Genomic DNA, 17441 nt, shown 5'->3' with positions numbered 1-17441 from the left:
GCTGAATGTTTTTTTTTTATTTATTGTTTTGATGCTACGAACTTTAAGGTATTTAGTCATCACACTGCAGTGTTACAAAGCATAGACCTCCTAAATTGAAGTTACTGTTTTCTTGTCATACATTCAGATTTTGAAAGGTAAACAAATATTGATTCATTTACTTTTCTATTTAAGCAAATAAGTTAAGTCCTTGAGGTAATTAGTTTTTGCTACATTGTTATTGTCCTCTTGCAGAAAGAGCAGAAATAGCTTTTATCATGACAACAGCAGCTATAGCTGTGACTTTTCCCCAGGGGACAGTCGCTTTTCTTTAGACAAGACTGCACCCTGGTGGTCAGTGTGACACCCTACAGCTGAGGACAAGTTCCAGGGTCACTGTTATGTGTTCATCTAATAAATTAGATTATAACACGTTGTTTTTTTTTTCCTACAGTGCTTTTAAAAGAGTGAAATGGTACAATGCATAGAAAATTAAATTTATAAAGTATTTTTTCTTTCTTCACTTTGACAACTCTGGCCCACAGCTTAAAAGGGTTAGATTAAGGATATTTAGCTTAAATGTGAGTAAATTACTATTTGAGTAGTATACTGACAGTATCTCAGTTTAGCCTAGTACACAACACTGAAACCATGAGGAAGACAGCTGACTTGATGGTTTTCCAAAGACGATCCTGGACTCTCTCCACAAGGAGGGTGAGGCAGAGAAGATCATCAGCTGGCTGTTCACAGACACTGAATTGAAGAATATCAAATATATTATGATTTAGCTAGAACTTTGTATGAGAAGAAAACTTTGTGTGAAAAAATTACCTACCTGATAAAGTCAGTAGTTTTCTCCATGTGTGTACAATTATATGTAATATTGTAGTTTTACTCTGTATTTGTTGTCTGATGCAAACCGTATGGTCTAAATGGGTTTGATGATGTAGAATATTTTCGATTCAATTAAATATTTTATAATCCATATTTAGAAAGCCAATGGTACAATAACTGACTCAGTCAATTTCATCTTCCATTTTTCAAAGAGATGAAAGCTTCTCTCCAGAATTTCCTTCTTTCATTTCCTTTTATAGCGTATTGGCTCAGACTGTTCCCACACTGATCAACATCACTCTGTGGTGAAACCATCTGTGCCCGAGGCCTTGTTCGCTTTCATTCTGCTGATTTTTGTGTTTAATTCCTCCATCTCCATTTCAAATATAACTTTTTCACTCATTCATTTTGTTTATTAGTATTAGTTGGTTGATCTAGGGAAGCTAAGAAAATCTCAGTCTGGAGGTTGTTGTATATTTCTGGTTGGGAGTACAACAATTTATAATATAACACTCTATAGATGTTTTTCCCGTCCACTTTTTGTTATCAAAGTCTGTAAAATTAGAGTCTGAAGATCCCCCACCACCCTCGTAGTTAGGTTTTTTTTTTTTTTTCAATGGCAACTTTTCTGTATCTCATGTGATTATTTAATCAATTTCCTTCCTTTTTTTTTCTCATCTGCATTCTCGTTTCCTAATTCCAAGAGTTCAAATGATCCCACTGTAGCTCCTTTAATTTAAACTCTAAGATTCTGGAGTCAATTTTTCCTTTTTTATGCAATGTGCATGTTGGATGTGAAAACAATAAATTTTCTCAAAAAAAAAAAAAAATTGAATATGTTAAAAAAAATCTCGACCTTGGAGAAAGCAGACAGCAAATCAATGCGACACTTTCTCTGTGTCAATCTTCTTGCAAACCCAAAAATCAGATCAGGAAGCAACTAATTTATTTAATTACTCTCCAGATACGTTCATGTTCACCCATGGACGTTAATTACACATTCAGGCAGGGGGTGGGGTCAGTCTCAGGTGATCTGCCCCCTGGGGTGTGTGCCTCGCTGAACACACTCGCTGCTGATTGGCCCTGCATCTTCATAACCGATCAAGGCCCTGATTACAATAACACTTACTTGATTTCAGCCCTTCGTTGGGCCACTGACAGTTAAAAGGCCGATGCACTGATTTCTTAAACTAGGCTTTCATCCGAAATATTTTCTATTAAAAAAATAATAAATTGACAATTTTCAATTCATACGCTACATGTTCAGAATGCCATAAAGGAGAAATTCATCGTACCAGCCGGCACTCTGGCAGAGGCTCGATCACTGAGCGTTGCATCTTAATCAGCAGTCTCACCCACCCCACGCTTCCCTGCCCTCATTACAGTAGTTCCCAAGTCACATGTTCTATGCAAAATAAAGGGCTCTTGCATTACAATTTCTGATTGAGTAATATTTTTTCTAACAAAATATGAAAATCTATAGAAAAAAATCTTCATTCAGTACAAGGTAGATATCAAAAAAGAAAAAGTCGACTCTCTGTCCTCTTTCAGTCAGGAGGCCGAATTCCAGCGAGAGAAAATTGCACTTGAGCAGCTGAATGGGTCTGTGAGGGCATCACCACGTCAGCAGCAGGGTGGGGGTTCATTTCTTGCGGGCGTGCTTGTATTTGTCCACATAGGCTTTCACCAGGTTAGCAACCTTACTGGCGTTAACTTCGCCACTTTTGCTGTGACACACCTGAGGGAAAAACAATATTTGTATTATCAAGAAAAAAAAATTTAAACACTGCATCCCGAATTCTTCCACAAAAGGTAGTGCACGAAATCAAGTCTCTCTGAACACCTGATATTTACATGTTAACACCATAGAGTGTATAAAGGGTGGACAGCATGGCTTCGCCATTTGCCACTGTAAGGTATTGAAGCCAAAATAGCCCCGTCACAGGCGCCGCCATTGGCAGCCAGTCTGTGCAGTTGAGGCTATAAGAGAATTTGAGTGGAGCCGTGAGACAAAAGTAATAATTACTGCTTTCTTTCAAGAGTCTAAACTCTTCTTGGCTCTAACTCCCAAGATATTTCACAATCCCCGAAAAAAACACTAAAGAACGGCAGCTGTTGTCACCATTAAACGTGACGTAAAGCCTCGTTTTTAACCACTTATAACTGATGAAAATTAAACTATTTAGAAAAAAAAGAAACATTTCTACGAGGTGTATTAAATTTTCAAAGTTTGACCACAGCCCATCTGGAATGACTGGGGAGATAGATTTTTTGACCTTTACTGCAGCCAACCACCAGGGGGAGCAGTTTTTGTAGTGACCTCACTTCAAGCCAAGCAAGATGACGTCCATTTTTTTTACAGTCTATGGCCAACACAGTATTGGACTACTTGAAATTAGTTTTACTTTTCAGTCAAAAAATTGATAACATTCCCAAAAGTACTTTGGGTGTTCTTTACTTGAGGTTTTCCCCCACTGAGCTGCAAAAACTGTAAGTCTCCAGTAGTTACATTCCTTAGCACAGCCCCTTGTCCCACCCTTGACCCCTTCTTGCATTCCATCTCCCATTCTCTCTGCCTTTGTCATCCAAAACCAAGCAGGTTAGCATCAGATGCTAATAAAGGTTAGGCCTAGATATGTTTGTCAGAAATGCTTTTACCTTCTCTACTGCTTTGCGGACAATCTCCTTGTACTCATCCTTTGTGATTTCCTTCCTTTGGTAATAGGGTTTGATGGCTGTCTTCACTTCATTGATAGCTTTTTCTTGGATCTGTTGTTTCTACAGCACAAAGAGAAATCAAATGGCATGAAAATCAATGAGAAAACTGAACTACTTTTTTTGAAAGTTTGATGGAGACAGAGAGTGATGGCTTACCTTTTCTTTTTTGGAGCTGTCAGCCTGAGCCCTGTGATGCTGGCTGGGCTGAGTTGTGGAGGATGGGAGCACCTGACTGGGTGCTGGGTGGCCCTGAGTGGCCACAGCATGACCAGCTTTGGTTGGCGTAGGAAGAAGGGCCGGTTTCCCGTAAGCTGCCATTGTACTCGCCATCTATGGCAAACCAGAGAAAGGTGAGGAAACAAGAAGAAATGGGATTCATGGAAAACTGCTTGAGTTCTACTTTGCTATGTCTGAACTCGAGGACGCAGAGAGTTCGAGAGACTGTTTCCACTGAAACACTTAAAAAAGGAAAGGTCAACTACAGCTGCATCTGACTGTTCACTTACACCAGATGTGTTCAAGACTTCCATAGCCACAGCAGTAAGGGTTGCAACAATTCCTCAAATAAGTCAGTTTTTAGAAAGCATCAAAGTAAATTATTCATATCAAGTTAAAAGCAGACTTTACTGCACACTGCTCTCTGCACACTAAGCATGGATTTCTGGTCACACAGCAGAACTTTTCTTCTGTTTCATGTAATAAAGACCTGACGTATACTGTACCTGTGTCATGTGGCCATCAGGCTGAGTTGCTGCTGTCTGGCTGCCTTGCTGCATGGGTGGGGGAGGTGGAGGAGGGGGAGGGAGGCCCTGAGCACCTACAGCAGGGACCTGAAGCAGTGGTACAGCAGGGTGGAGGTGCACAGGGACCTGAGGAGGCATAGCGTACGGGGCTGCAGGCTGTAGACTGACGGGCAGGGCTCCACGTGGGCCTTGCATCGGGTAGTGATGATGAAGGACATTCAACTGAGGGGGGACCACATTCATCACAGGCACAGGTGCGTTGCCTGGGACCACCTGGGGAGGGGCTTCACTTTTCAGAGGATCTGCCCAGGAATTACAAAATAAAACATGCTGCGTTAATAAATGAAGACATGGTGTGTGTTCCACTGAAAGTACTACACATATATTTATGCAAGGACACATTAAATTGTTTGATTGTTAAACAATGAGAAGACTCAAAAAGAATAAATAAACAACTTTAGCAAAAGCAGGCTTCTGTTCCTTTGTTAGAGGGACATGTGTCTCATTTGTTGCTTCCTTAAAACCAGATACAGTTACTAAAGACTAAAAACTTCACTGCAGAGAAACCTGAACAAAGTTGTACCTGCGGCTGCCGCTTGCTCTTCCTCTTGCCGATTCCAGCCTCCCTGTCCTCCTCCTCTTTCCCTCTTGGAGTAATAATCCTGAACATCTGCCGGCAGTGTCCTCCTGACAGCCCAGCTGGAAGCTGATGACCAGCCTGACCGGTCCACCATAGATTCTCCTGACTCTGCGTCTTTCCTCCGACCACCGCCTCTGTTTTCGTTGAAGCGGCTGTAAGCATCATTCCCTGAATTGTTGCCTGTACCTGAGAAGTTGTTTCTGGGTTGCCACCGGCTGTCAGGTGATTCCTCCTGTTGATTGTAGAAGCCGCGGCTGCTGCCACCACCCCTTCCTGCCCCCCGACCCCGTTCGAACCCTCCACGGCCCCCACGGCCCCGAGATTCTCCTCTGTTACCTTCCCAGCGAGAGCCACCACTGTGGCCAAAGTCCCGGTTCCTGCCGTCACCTTCACCGCGGCTCTTTTCTGTTACCCAGTCGGGATTCTCAGACCAGCCCTGGCGTTCTGGAGAACTTTCCGAAGGGACACCATTCTCAAAGCGCCCAGCGCCTCCTTGGTGCCTCCGCCCCTCACCACCTGATCCACCTCCTTGACCAGACCTCCAGCCGCCCCTTCGCTCCTTCCTCTGGGGAGACTGCTCTCTGGAAGACGGCCGTCCAGGGCTGGGCCCTCTTCTGTAAGACCTTGTTCTAGACCGTGAACGTGATCTTGACCTAGAGCGACTCCTTGATCTCCTCCGCCTCCTCTCTCGACTTCGCTCTCGCCTGGAGTACTCTCTGTCTCCGTCCCTGTCCTTGTCCCTTTCTCTACTCCGAGCTCGGGATGAGCGGCTCGAGGGCGGGCTGCCATCACGCTCTCTGGACCGTGAGCGAGAGTGCCTCGAGTCTCCCTTAGAGTCCCTTTTTGGTGACCATGTTGAGGTCGGGGAGTGGAAGCGAGATCGCCTCTGCCTGCCATTCTTCCTCTCTTGGCTCCTTTCTCGCTCTGATTGGTCCGTTCTGCTCTCAACCTTAGTTTCTTGGCTTGAGGAAACAGAGGGCTCTGCCTGAGCTGGGTCAGTGATCCCTCCTGGTGGGTCCAAAGTTGGATCATTCCCTTGCTCACTGCAAGGTGAACTGCAGTCCATGGGAACCTCTTTAGTATCATCACTGGATGGGCTGTCATTCTTGGTTCCTTCCACTGAGCTATCAGCCACCTGTACCTCCTCTAATCTGGGCTTTTCTGAATCTGGGCCCTCGGAAGTGTTGGATTCTGGGACAGCCGTTTCCTCCTCAGACTCTGCAGCAGGAGGTGAAGCCAGTTGTGGAGAAGTCTCGGCTTTTACTTCCTTTGAAGATTCTTCATTGTTAAGACTTTCTGTCTCTGAACAAACCTCCATGTTGTCGTCCCCTTCACCCTGATCTTGATCCTCATCGCACTCACCGTGATCCTGCTCCTCATCCTGCTCACCCTGATCCTCCTCCTGCTCACCCTGATCCTCCTCCTGCTCACCCTGATCCTCATCCTGCTCACTCTGCTCCTCACAGTGAGGTGACGCCAGGTTGTCAAGTGGAGCATTTTGAGAATCAGGGGGTGACGGTGATGTCCTTTCATCTGAATCCTTTTCTACAGGAGAAGCAGGGCTTTCTGGCTCTTCAATGTCCTCTTTGTGGTTGACCTCAGAACCTGAACTCGGGCTGTGAGGATCCAGGTCTGAGGGAGGAGATGGGACACTGTGATCCTCATTTGGTTTCTTCTCATGTTCATTGGATTGTTCCTGAGTTTCATCACTGTCCTGTGTCAAATCATTGCTCCAAGGTTCAGCATCTTCTTTCTCATCAGCAGAGTTGTCCTGGTCTTCATGTATGCTCTCTGTAGCCTGCTCCTGCTTGGTTTCCTCCTCTTTTTCTGTGCCATCAGCTCCGTCTCCTTTTTCATCTTCCTCGTCACTGACAGCAGGGCTGCTTACAATCTCAGGAGACTTCTTCTTCCTTGTCGCTGCTTTCCGTTTCCCACTGGCTTTTCGATTTGTTACCTGTTTGCCCTTTCTCTTCGCTGGCGCCTGAGAAGCTCTACCTTGCTTGGCTGGCTGGCCAGTTGACGAATCAGAATCAGAGGACAAGGATTTTGGCGGTGACGGATCAGATGGAGGAGCCTCTTCTTGGGATTTACTGTTGCGTCCGGATCTCCGGGCTGCTTTAGTCTCAGGCTCTTTGGTGGGAGCTTTGGAGGTTGAAGCTCGGCCGCCTCTCTTCTCTCCTCCTTTGGGGCATGTGATAGCGCAGGCAACACCCTGAAAAACTGTTAAAGAGACACATTATGAAGCAGATAGATACATTCAGTATTCACTTTCAATTGGGGTGTTGTTCTTTTTTAAGCTTTATCATACTGTTTTTCTCACTCTGGTAGAAAAGAAAGAAATATCAACACTTGTCTGACCAGACTGGCGACAAAGCTGACAGCAGCACTGCACCACCTTCTTTGACCATAACAATACTTTTCAGAAACATATTAATGTTAATGCCATCTGCTGTTGTCGTTCTTTTAGATTTGAGTGCTGCCCTTTGATACTATCGTTCATCTTGTTTGGAACGACCAAAAAACTAGGTTAGCATATCTGGTTTATTACCTCTGCCAAGGAGGCTGTGTTTTTGGCAGAGTTTCTGTTTGTCTGTGAACAACAAAACTCAAAAAGTAACAAACAGATCTTGATGAAATTTTCAGGAAATGTTCAAAATGGGATAAGGAAGAAGTCATTGCATTTTGGAGGTGATCTGGATCACCATCTGGATCCAGGATTTTTTTTAAGGATTCTTTATCTTGGGAGATAGGGCTGTTTTCACCATATTTGTGTATAACTCCACAATAAATGGTCGGATTGCTTTGCAAAACAATACAAGACAAGGTCACCATAATTTCTGACTGATGTAAAAGTACGATCCAGATCCTGGCAATATTCTGGATAAAATATGAAATATGAACTGGGTCATTATAATTTTCAACACTGTCAGGTAACAAATTATTGTATCAGAATCAGAATCAGAATCAGAATCATCTTTATTGGCCAAGTATTTTCAAGAATACAAGGAACTTGACTCCGGTTTAAACTGCACTCTCTCAGTACAAACGTGGATAGAATTAACAAGAGTAGAACCTGTAGTAGTATAAACCAGCTACTAACACCAAATTGTAGCAGACAGTCTGTTGAAAGGGAGTATAACATTAAAGTAGACATCTGGGGTTCCCCAGGGGTCAGTCCTTAGACCACTCCTCTTTACCCTTTATATGCTACTACTGGGACATATCATCCACAGGCACAATGTGGATTTCCACCTTTATGTGGATGATACCCAACTGTATGTCTCTTAATCTAAATGATTTTGACCATTTGAACACACTGAGCATCCAAGACATAACATGCTGGATGTCACAGAATTTCTTGAGGTTAAATGTTCCTGCCCAAGTTCAGCCAGAATGATGACTCATTTAGGTTCACTTTCAAAGAATATCACTGCCAGCTGTAAAACAATAAGTGTCATCTTTGACAAGAACTTCAGTCTTATCCAGAAAAGACCTTGAGGTTGTTATTTCATCTCATTTAGAAAACTGTAATTCTCTGTAAATGTGTTCAAACCAGCACAAAAAGAAACAAGACGTACCATCTAGTCCAGAGCTGAACAGTGAAGTGGAGGTAAGGGGAGATGAGTAGATCCCAAAAGGAAACTGATTGTGGTTCCGACCAGCAGGATGAAAGTTTTGCCTGTCAAACCAACAACACAAAACCCAACTTTAGTCAAGAAAAATGCTTTGTATAGTTATGTAGCTCTGTATACAAGGTGCTATAAAAAGGCAAGGTAAGTTTATTTATATAGTACATTTGGCAGCAAGGCAATTTAAAATGCAAAAAAATGTGCTTTGGTTTGTTCCATTAATAACATACAACAGAGATCAGCTGGGATGTAATACCTCGAGGTGCCGTAAGCTGGGATGGGAACAGCAGGAGAGAGCCACGGACAGTGCTGTGTCCGGGGTCTGCACTGTTTGAACAGGGGGTCATATGGTGCATCCTCTGACGCCAACACAGGCTCTGCACTGCAGGAGGGGGGCAGCACAAGTTATTTCTGAAGTGTTTCCAAAGTTAATCAACTGTTTTATGAAGACCCTGGAAGCTCTGAGTGGCTGACTATTTGTCCTTTTATCAGCTCAAACATTAGGTTTGTAAAAACATACATTGTTACTCCCTAAAATAATTTATTAAATAGGGAGGCACAACTTACATGTCCTGAGCCACTGTCGTGGTCAGTGAAATGTTGCATGAGGGAGACCAAACACAGCACTCTGTTCCTCTGGCCTGGAGAGAAAACATTAATCACAGATGAGACGATTGCAATAAGAAATGAAATATTATGTACACACAATGTGAGGGAATAATTAAAAAGCACCTTTTTCCTCCTCTGAGAGAGCGGGTCTTCGTTGTTGCCTGAAGGCGAAAGTTACAGGCTGTTAACCACATCATCAGTATGAGTTACTAGAATATCCTTCTAGAAACAGTTTATTGACTTACATTTCCTCACAAGTCCTTTTGTTTTGGCGTCTGCTGTCCTCTCGACCTTTTTCTGTCTTAATCTTCTTGCAGACTTGCTTCTGAAAACAAAACTCTGTTACAACACTTACGCTCAAACTGGTGTCTCAAATGCTTCAAATAGAGCTACAAGGGTACGGGTAATGTACTTTTTAAGGCTCTACACTTTCTCTTTGGTACCCCTGGCAGTGCTTTTACACAATTCAAAGCTAAAATAAATCATTATTTTTCCTCACACTGCTGTTTCAGATTACCAGTACTTCAGCTCCTGTCTGAAATGCTTCATTTAGCTGCTGCCTCTCACAGACTCTCCTTCCCTCTAATTGCCAAGCTCTCTGGAGGCCTGGAGGGGCCTTTGAGCTAGTTTTGCATTGACCTTCATGTTTGAGGCCCAGACCTCCAACATGGCATGAACCAGGAGATCCTCATGTCATGACCTCATCATTTCAGCAAGTTTTGAGAAGATCTCATTTATATTTATACTTTTAGTTAGTTTTTGTTTTTCTTTTGTAAACAAGTTTGTTTTCCCGAGTTATCTGGCATGAGTTATCCGTTTCAGTCGCAGGATTCCTGACAAATTCACAAACATAAACAGTGATGTTCATGTTTTCTTAGCTAGCTACTATTTGTGGCTGACACCAAACCACTTTGTTGACATCGACAGATCACAAACCTTATGCTGTGTCTTTTGTTACAAAGCATACAGACTGATTGGGGGTCAGGTTTTTGATAAATCTGCCAAATCATTAAAAGTGTACAGCACTTACTTGAGACAGACTTTCTGTTCAGGGTTTCTACAGCAGCAACTTTCAGCTTCAGGCTGAGTCGCTCTCTTCCTTACAGGAATCTAAAAACAAAAATGATAGAAGGACATGAAACAATCATTTTCACTCTTTAATAAAACAAATATTTGAAGAATTTGCTCAGATTTGCAAGAGGTATCAAGGCTTTGACTTTCAGATTTGACTCTGTTATCAAACTATTTCAGTTTCAAACTTGGCTGCAGCAAATTGACGTCAAACATTGCATCATGGAGAACTAACTAACCTGCACACATGTCAAACTCCCATCCCATTTGTAAACATTAGTGAAAGGTCTTCTGTCCACTGGGCAGGATGGAGTCATCTGCAACTGAGAAAGAACATCAAACTTACAAAACATCTGAATAAAAATGTTTAATTTATCTACACTCAGTATTCAATAATCGCAAAGTGAAAAAAAGAACTTTGGAGAGTTTTGAAAACCTATTAAAAAGTAAAAACTGAAATATCACATTGGTAAGTATTCAGACCTTTCGCAACATCACTTAAATTTCTGCTCATGTGGCTTTCATTACTCCTGATCTGTGCTGAGATGTTCCTTTACTTTGGCTGTTTTTTGATTGTCTTTTTTTGTTTTCACAGATATGAAGACTTTCTATGATGCGAACATATGCTGCAAACCTACCTATTTGACATGAATGGGCATACATTTAAGGTTGAACTTCTCACTTTTATCCCTGCTAGCCCTCGCTGTAAGCTTCATTCTCTCAGGTCAGTATGAGGTGAAAGAAAAAAAGGGAAGGGGCTCTAGTGCCTCCTACAATAACCCAGGTGAAAACAGATACGTGTGGTTAAACAACTAAAAAAGTATGTAAACAAGTTAATAAAATCTGTTCATTTGTGGAGAAATTATAGATTATATTTTGCAGTATGGAGCATCACCTCGGCCCATGTAAGGAGACATTGGAGGCAGAAGACGTGGCAGCAGCTGTCAGGCATGGCAAGCTCTCCTCCAGCCAGGACGCCCAGGCAGATAGGACACCGCTCTGCCTCCTCGGGGTCCGCCCCTTCAGGTGGGCCCTGACCACCTATCACCACAGGGGGCACACATGCATTTGTGTTGGTTAATGGTTCTGACTTTCTAATTTCTCTTTGAAATGGTACATTAAGCTGAAAGTTCCAGAGATAATTAAAGGGCCTTATTGTTTTAATGAAATTAATATAATGTGCGGTCTGTGCAATGCCTCACCACTTCCTGGTCCAGTCATGTCGGCCCGGCCTGTCCTGATCAACCCTTTAACAAAGAGAAAAGAAGAATAGAGGGATTACATTATCTTTTGATGGAAAAATAAAATGTTTTTTTGTTGTGTATATTGTGAAGCCCAATTAAATTGAACTAACCTGAAAATAGGGTTAAAAAAAACTGTAAATAATTTTAAATTTTGACAACAGGGTTTAATGGTCTGTCAAGCTGTGCATGGGGTTTACTACCAAAACCCCAATTTTTAGCTCTCTTTGAAAAGCAGTTAACATCCTCCAGCTTCATGAAAAACTATTGAGTGGGTGAAAGACAGACCAGCAGAGAGGGGTTTCAACCACAGACGGTAAAATCTTGCTTGGCCCGAAGTGAGGTCGCAGCGAAAACTGCTCCCTCTGGTGGGTGGCTGCAGTATAGGTTAAAAAATCTGTCTCTCCAGTCATTCCAGATGAGCTGTGGTCAAACTTTAAAAAATTATTACATCTCGTAGAAATGTTTTTCACACCCCATTGTTGAGGTGATTTGAAGATATTATTTGACTGCCTTGTATTTAAGTCCTCTTTTTTCCTGAAAAGTTTTGTTTTTATTAGTTATTGGAGGTTAAAAACAAGGTTTTACGTCACGTTTATCAATGATTGACAGCTGCCACTCTTGTGTATTTTTTTCAGGGATTGTTAGATATGCCGGGGGGTTGAGTCAAGAAATGATTCAACTCAGAAAAAAAGAAGAAATATTTTTTTTGTCGCCTGGCTCCACTTAGATTCTCCCAGAATCCCTCACAGTCTCTACTGCCCAGACTCTGGCTGCACAACTGCTACCAATGGCTGTGCCTGTGACGGGTGAAATTTGGCTTCAAAACCATACAATGGTAAATGGTGGAGCCACACAAGTCACTCAAAGCTTAAGACTACATATAACAGGACTGAATGACTACAGGCCTGATGACCTGACATTTGTAGTCTTGAGGTCTTTTGAACGGCTGGTGCTGAGCCATCTGAAGGTCATCACAGGACTCCTGCTGCAGTTTGCCTACCAAGCAAACAGGTCACTCGAGGCTGCAGTCAACATGGGACTGCAATACATCCTGAAGCACCTGGACTCTGACGCTGGGTCAGTTTTTAATGTCCAAGTTTGACTCTTCTGATTGTTTATTTCACACCCTCCTTCACCACCTCGTGATTTCAGCAGCCATAAAACTCGAAACAGTCGTAGTTTAACATCAAAGTAATCCAGTGCTAAAAGTTTGCTTTGCCTCCTGCAGAAATTTTCCTCTTTCTAAGGTGGATAATCTACCTAAAATGTATTGTGCTTGTTCCAAAAGATTCACTTCTCTGGCAGAAGACTATTCAAGCCTACAACCAGGAAAAAAGCAGGAAGACAAACTCTTTGAGCCATTGTGTGTCTGCTCAGTCTGAATGTGTGTGCTTGCTTTCCCTGCCACATTTTCTGCTGAAAGCCAGGTGTCCTGTCACCTCTGACAGAATATACCGACAGCACCTCTACATCTGACCTGTTCAGAATGTACATCAACCTGGAGGCCACAAAAATGCGGCAAAAAATATTGCAACACGTAAAAAATTGGAATGAGCTGAGGTCACAGTCAGAGCATTAGGCTGATGCTGTACATGAGCATCCTAAACTTTCCAGAGATGAGGGATTTCTGGCGTATTGATTACATCATCCATGTTCCATATCCAAGGAGAGTCATGTCAAGGGAACATTTCTTCACCATTTGTGGAAACAAACACATGAGCAACCCTGCAGAAGATGTTGTCAATGACAGTAAGAAAGGTACAGGTAGGCCTGTCACGATAACAAATTTTGCTAGACAATAATTTTCCAAAATATTATTGCCGATAAACGATATTATTGTCGAGTTTTGTTCCATTTTTTCATTGATGTAATTATGATAAATGGGATGATAAAGTGAGTACACCATATCAAAAGCAGTAATTAAAAGGTCAGGATCTTTTAAATAAAATAAATTAAACAAAAAATATAATAAATTTAACAAACAAGAAAGAGAAAAAAATACAATGAAAATGAAATGGACTCTCTTTTAGAAAAAAATACATGTCAATGAAAATAATGAATACTAATCAAAAACAATAAAACATAGGCCCTGTCTCTAAAGAAAAAAACAACCCCCCCCCCCCCCCCCCCCCCCAAAAAAAACAACAACAATAAAAACTATAGCCTAAATAAAAGGGAGTTTATACAGTTTCTGAATTGTTTGTAACATGTATTTTTTCCCAGTCAATCCGTACTGTCTGTCAAACATTTTTAACATTTCTGGCTTTCAACCGTATTGAAGGGCTGCATTTCTTTGTCAATGTAGCTGTCTTTGAGCACCCACCATTTGGTGCTTTTATTTCTATTTACTTTGCCGACCAAAAGCCTCAGTAAGAGTGGACTGTCAAAGAACAAGGCTCTGCTGCACCTCCTCTTCTTCTTCGTCGCCACTATTTTCAAACAAATGCGACATATCAGCTCGTTGGTGTTCATGAGCTCACACTTTGTTCATTCTGATAAAAAACAAAATATTCCCACACTGGGACTGTGGCAGGCGGCTTAAGAACCGTATCACTCATATTAGCGTGTGTTTCCTCCTTACCCCTCAGGACGCTCGCTACAGCTCTCTCTGTGTGTACCCGCAAGCAGCCCCGTCTACACCCCAAAGATCGCATTTTTGACAGATGTTCACTCCGCTATAAATCCGCTAAATCTGCTATAGAACCTATGCACCCCAATGTTAGGAAAGATAGACGTAGTGAGCCATCTTCTCATTCAGCCTCTTTGGTCGAAAGAGAGGAGGAAAACAAACATGCATGCACATGTCAGTTTATCGAGGCTGGCAAACTTACCGAGGACGTTTTTATTTATCGTTCGGTTAATTGATTTATTGATTATCGTGACAGGCCTAGGTACAGGTGACTGTGACTGCCTGTACAGAGCACGCCCCCTGTCCAACAGTTTATGTGGGGCTTGTAAAGCTGTTTCCCACCCCCAGCAAGAGCTTTCTGTGGATTAGCTTAAGATAGCCACAAAAGCTAGAATCGCCCTTAGGCAGTGTGGTGTCCACTATGGTGACTGGTAAGGGACTTTCATTTGATGCTGTGATGTCCCTCATCAACAACAGCAACCTGGGATCCAGTTATCATGTTAAATGTGACAACTTTTGCACCAGCCCAGCGCTGTTCCCATTCCTACACTACCTGTGGCTTGGAGCATGTGTGACACACTGGGATACAAGAATCAGCATCCCAACAACAAAAATCAATGCCCTGACAAAAAAAAGCTCCACAGGGGGTGACAATGCTGTGACAAACAGCTTTCTGCTCCACAAAGAACTGTGTGGCAAACTGGAGCAGCAGTCCATGATTCACCAGGGCTTCCAGGAGCAGATGACAGCTGAGCTCTGCAGAGTGTCCTCACTTCTAGTCCTGAGAAGCCAACATCATATCCCTGTTGGCAAAGCTGAGGGCCCATCTGGCTCAAAAAAAAAAAAAAACGCAACTGGGGCAGGAGGTGCAAGGTGTGTGGAAAGTGCATCCCCTCTTCATGTTTGAGGCATGTTGAGTGTCGCTCTGTGTCATTGTGGGCGGGAACTGTCATAAATCTTACCACAGCTTCACTCTAGGGATTGTGATGGGAAACTGTGATTGTATTATCGTAAATAGTTTGTTTTGATGTTATCTCTTTGCAAATGTTGCATTTTTTGTTTATATATCTATATGCCTATAATGACTTGCTCAGTACAGGGAAAACCCATAATATCTAAGTTTGTAAATAAAACACAACAGATAAACTTGATATTTCATAACAGATAAATTATTTTCTTCAGAACACTTGCATAACTTCTGGCAGAGCAAATAATGTAATTATTGTTTAATACTTGTCATAGTTTTGTGGTTACACCATTTGACAATTTAATGGGACTGTGATTCTTTGGTGCAAAGCTGTAGAAATCTTATATTAAGTACTATGACACCAACAGAAATGCTAACTATGCATTTAAACAAACATCTAACTTGTTATTTTAACATCATTTTCAACATGTTTTTGATTTGGACATCATATAAAACCCTCAATTGTTGCTGTCCCCCACAACTTTTGGAAATTTGCTGTCTGGTGTCACAAATTTAAATCAGCATTAATTGGGATAGGTAATAAATAAGACGACTTGTTCAGATCTCTTTTTAGATATGATCTTATTCCCCATGACAAATATAGATAATCTCATGAAGCAGGTAAAACCGTCCAAACACTGTTCAAACAAACTAAACATAGGCCTGTGGTTATCTAATCCGATGGTATAAGTGTCATTTGCACCCATTTTAAAATGGCCAATGAATGCATTTCATTGATGAAATGTTAAAAGGTTTCTTGTCACAAGGACGTAATTTCAAGAATTTTAAATTCCACGAGCATAATGTAGAAATACGTCTGTAGCATTCATCTCACGGACAGAATAAGTGTGAACTTATACAAGATGAGGTAACTAGTGAAACTGAATAGCAGTGGAGTGTGCAGGCAGGCACTTGTGAAAGCTTGCTGCTGTTTTGAGCCAGCACGGCCTGGTTCTTGGAGACACTAAAGTAGCACCAACTTGATCAACCAGTGCCAACACGACGGACACAGACATGGTTGTTGTTGGTTAGCCAGGCAGCTAGTGCTAGCTAAAAACATAGCTACACAAGAGCTAGCCGATTGTTGTTAGCATGGCTGCAAACTTGGCTCCACACTGTCTAGTAATTCAGTGATCAATGTACTGAAGGTCACAAGTAAGCTAGCTGAAAGCTAACTATCTGCTTTAAACAACAGCACCTGCTTACGTCGCTTTTAGCTTGCTAGCTGTTAGCTCCAAGTGTCCATTTGTAAGTGTTGCTACCCACCTTTAAGCGCTGCTGCAGCTGGTTTGCACAGAGTGAGCTGTTTTTAGCGTTCAAATTCCTGCAGTAAAATGCTGACGAATCGCACTCTCCAGGATTTGTTTTTGGTTTAAAACGAAGCGTAGATTTCAGAAACTCTCAGCCACATGTCCCACAGTCTGGCTGAGAGTTGATGCAGCTGGCGCCTCCTTCTGGAACCGCCGAGTATTACAGGTAAGAATGGATTCGGCTGCAGGATGGCATGTACATATCAGGAAATTATAGCAACCAGTGGCAGAGTAACCAACACTCTTTCAGTTTCACTTTGTTTCACTCAGAAAGCCTTCATGCTTTGTATTTTTATTCTTTTTCGAATAAATCACATATGTGAACCTTTCTCTCTTAGTCTGGTTCAGTAGGCTATACAATAATATGAGAGACTGCTGATGAGACACTTCTCCAGAGGACTCTGGTTATTACTCAAGTTGACTGTTCATGAAGAGCTGTGTCCAAGAAAGACAAGTTAAAGGAAAAAATGTGGCACAAAAAGATGCACAAGGTACAGAGATTACTGCATAGAGGATTTCATCAAAACCCTTCAGCAGAACTTCACAAGGAGTGGCCTGAGGCTGGATTCAGGGCATCAAGAGCCAACACACACAGAGTATAAAGGAATTTAGCTACATCTGTTACATCATGTGAAGCCAACTTCAGAAGTGTGTTACCTGGGCTAAGAAGGAAAAGAAGTGGACTTTTGCTCAGCATCCCAAAGTCCTCTTTTCAGCTACTTTCAACCAATATGTTGATCAAAGACCCAAAGTCTGAAGGAAGAGTGGAAAGGCGCAGAACTTGAGTGTATAGTGAGGGCTTTGGGTGCAATGTTATCTGCTGATGATGGTTCACTGTGTTTTCTGGGGTCAAGGAAGTTGTTTACCAGGAAATTTTAGAATACTTCATGATTCCTTCTTCTGACAAGTACCAAACACTGGTAAAATGACCTGAGTCTATCACTGTGCTAGACTGACCAGAAATCTCAGACCTGAACCGCCAAAAGAAGTAGTGTCGAGACTATGAAGAGAAACACCAGACCCACTAACACAGATGAGCTGGAGGCTGCGATCGAAGCAGTGTGGGGC

At 42.2% G+C, this 17441-nt stretch overlaps 1 protein-coding gene across 2 annotated transcripts; it reads right to left on the bottom strand.

Moving 5' to 3' along the window:
* Positions 1-1752: 1752 nt before the first annotated feature.
* Positions 1753-16538, bottom strand: scaf11 (SR-related CTD-associated factor 11). Of its 2 annotated transcripts, XM_074698498.1 has the most exons (16): positions 16330-16538; positions 11426-11470; positions 11119-11264; positions 10463-10546; positions 10183-10262; positions 9398-9477; positions 9276-9313; positions 9111-9184; positions 8800-8925; positions 8493-8593; positions 4858-7134; positions 4401-4576; positions 4254-4340; positions 3688-3861; positions 3472-3591; positions 1753-2551 (listed from the first exon to the last, which is right to left on the bottom strand). In XM_074698498.1, the coding sequence occupies exons 2-16, from the start codon at positions 11442-11444 to the stop codon at positions 2456-2458; spliced, it is 3678 nt and encodes a 1225-aa protein (XP_074554599.1). In that variant the 5' UTR covers positions 11445-11470; positions 16330-16538; the 3' UTR covers positions 1753-2455. The 2 variants fall into 2 exon arrangements, with proteins under 2 accessions (XP_074554599.1, XP_074554598.1); XM_074698497.1 differs by having other exon boundaries at positions 4254-4576.
* Positions 16539-17441: the final 903 nt, after the last annotated feature.

The sequence above is a fragment of the Halichoeres trimaculatus genome, unplaced genomic scaffold (genome assembly GCF_033239565.1).
Source record: "Halichoeres trimaculatus isolate MK-OKI-2021-1 unplaced genomic scaffold, fHalTri1.1 fHalTri1_scaffold_21, whole genome shotgun sequence".
Classification (NCBI taxonomy): Eukaryota; Metazoa; Chordata; class Actinopteri; order Labriformes; family Labridae; genus Halichoeres; species Halichoeres trimaculatus.
Note: the sequence above shows the minus strand (reverse complement) of the source record. Positions and strands in the feature narration are given on the sequence as shown.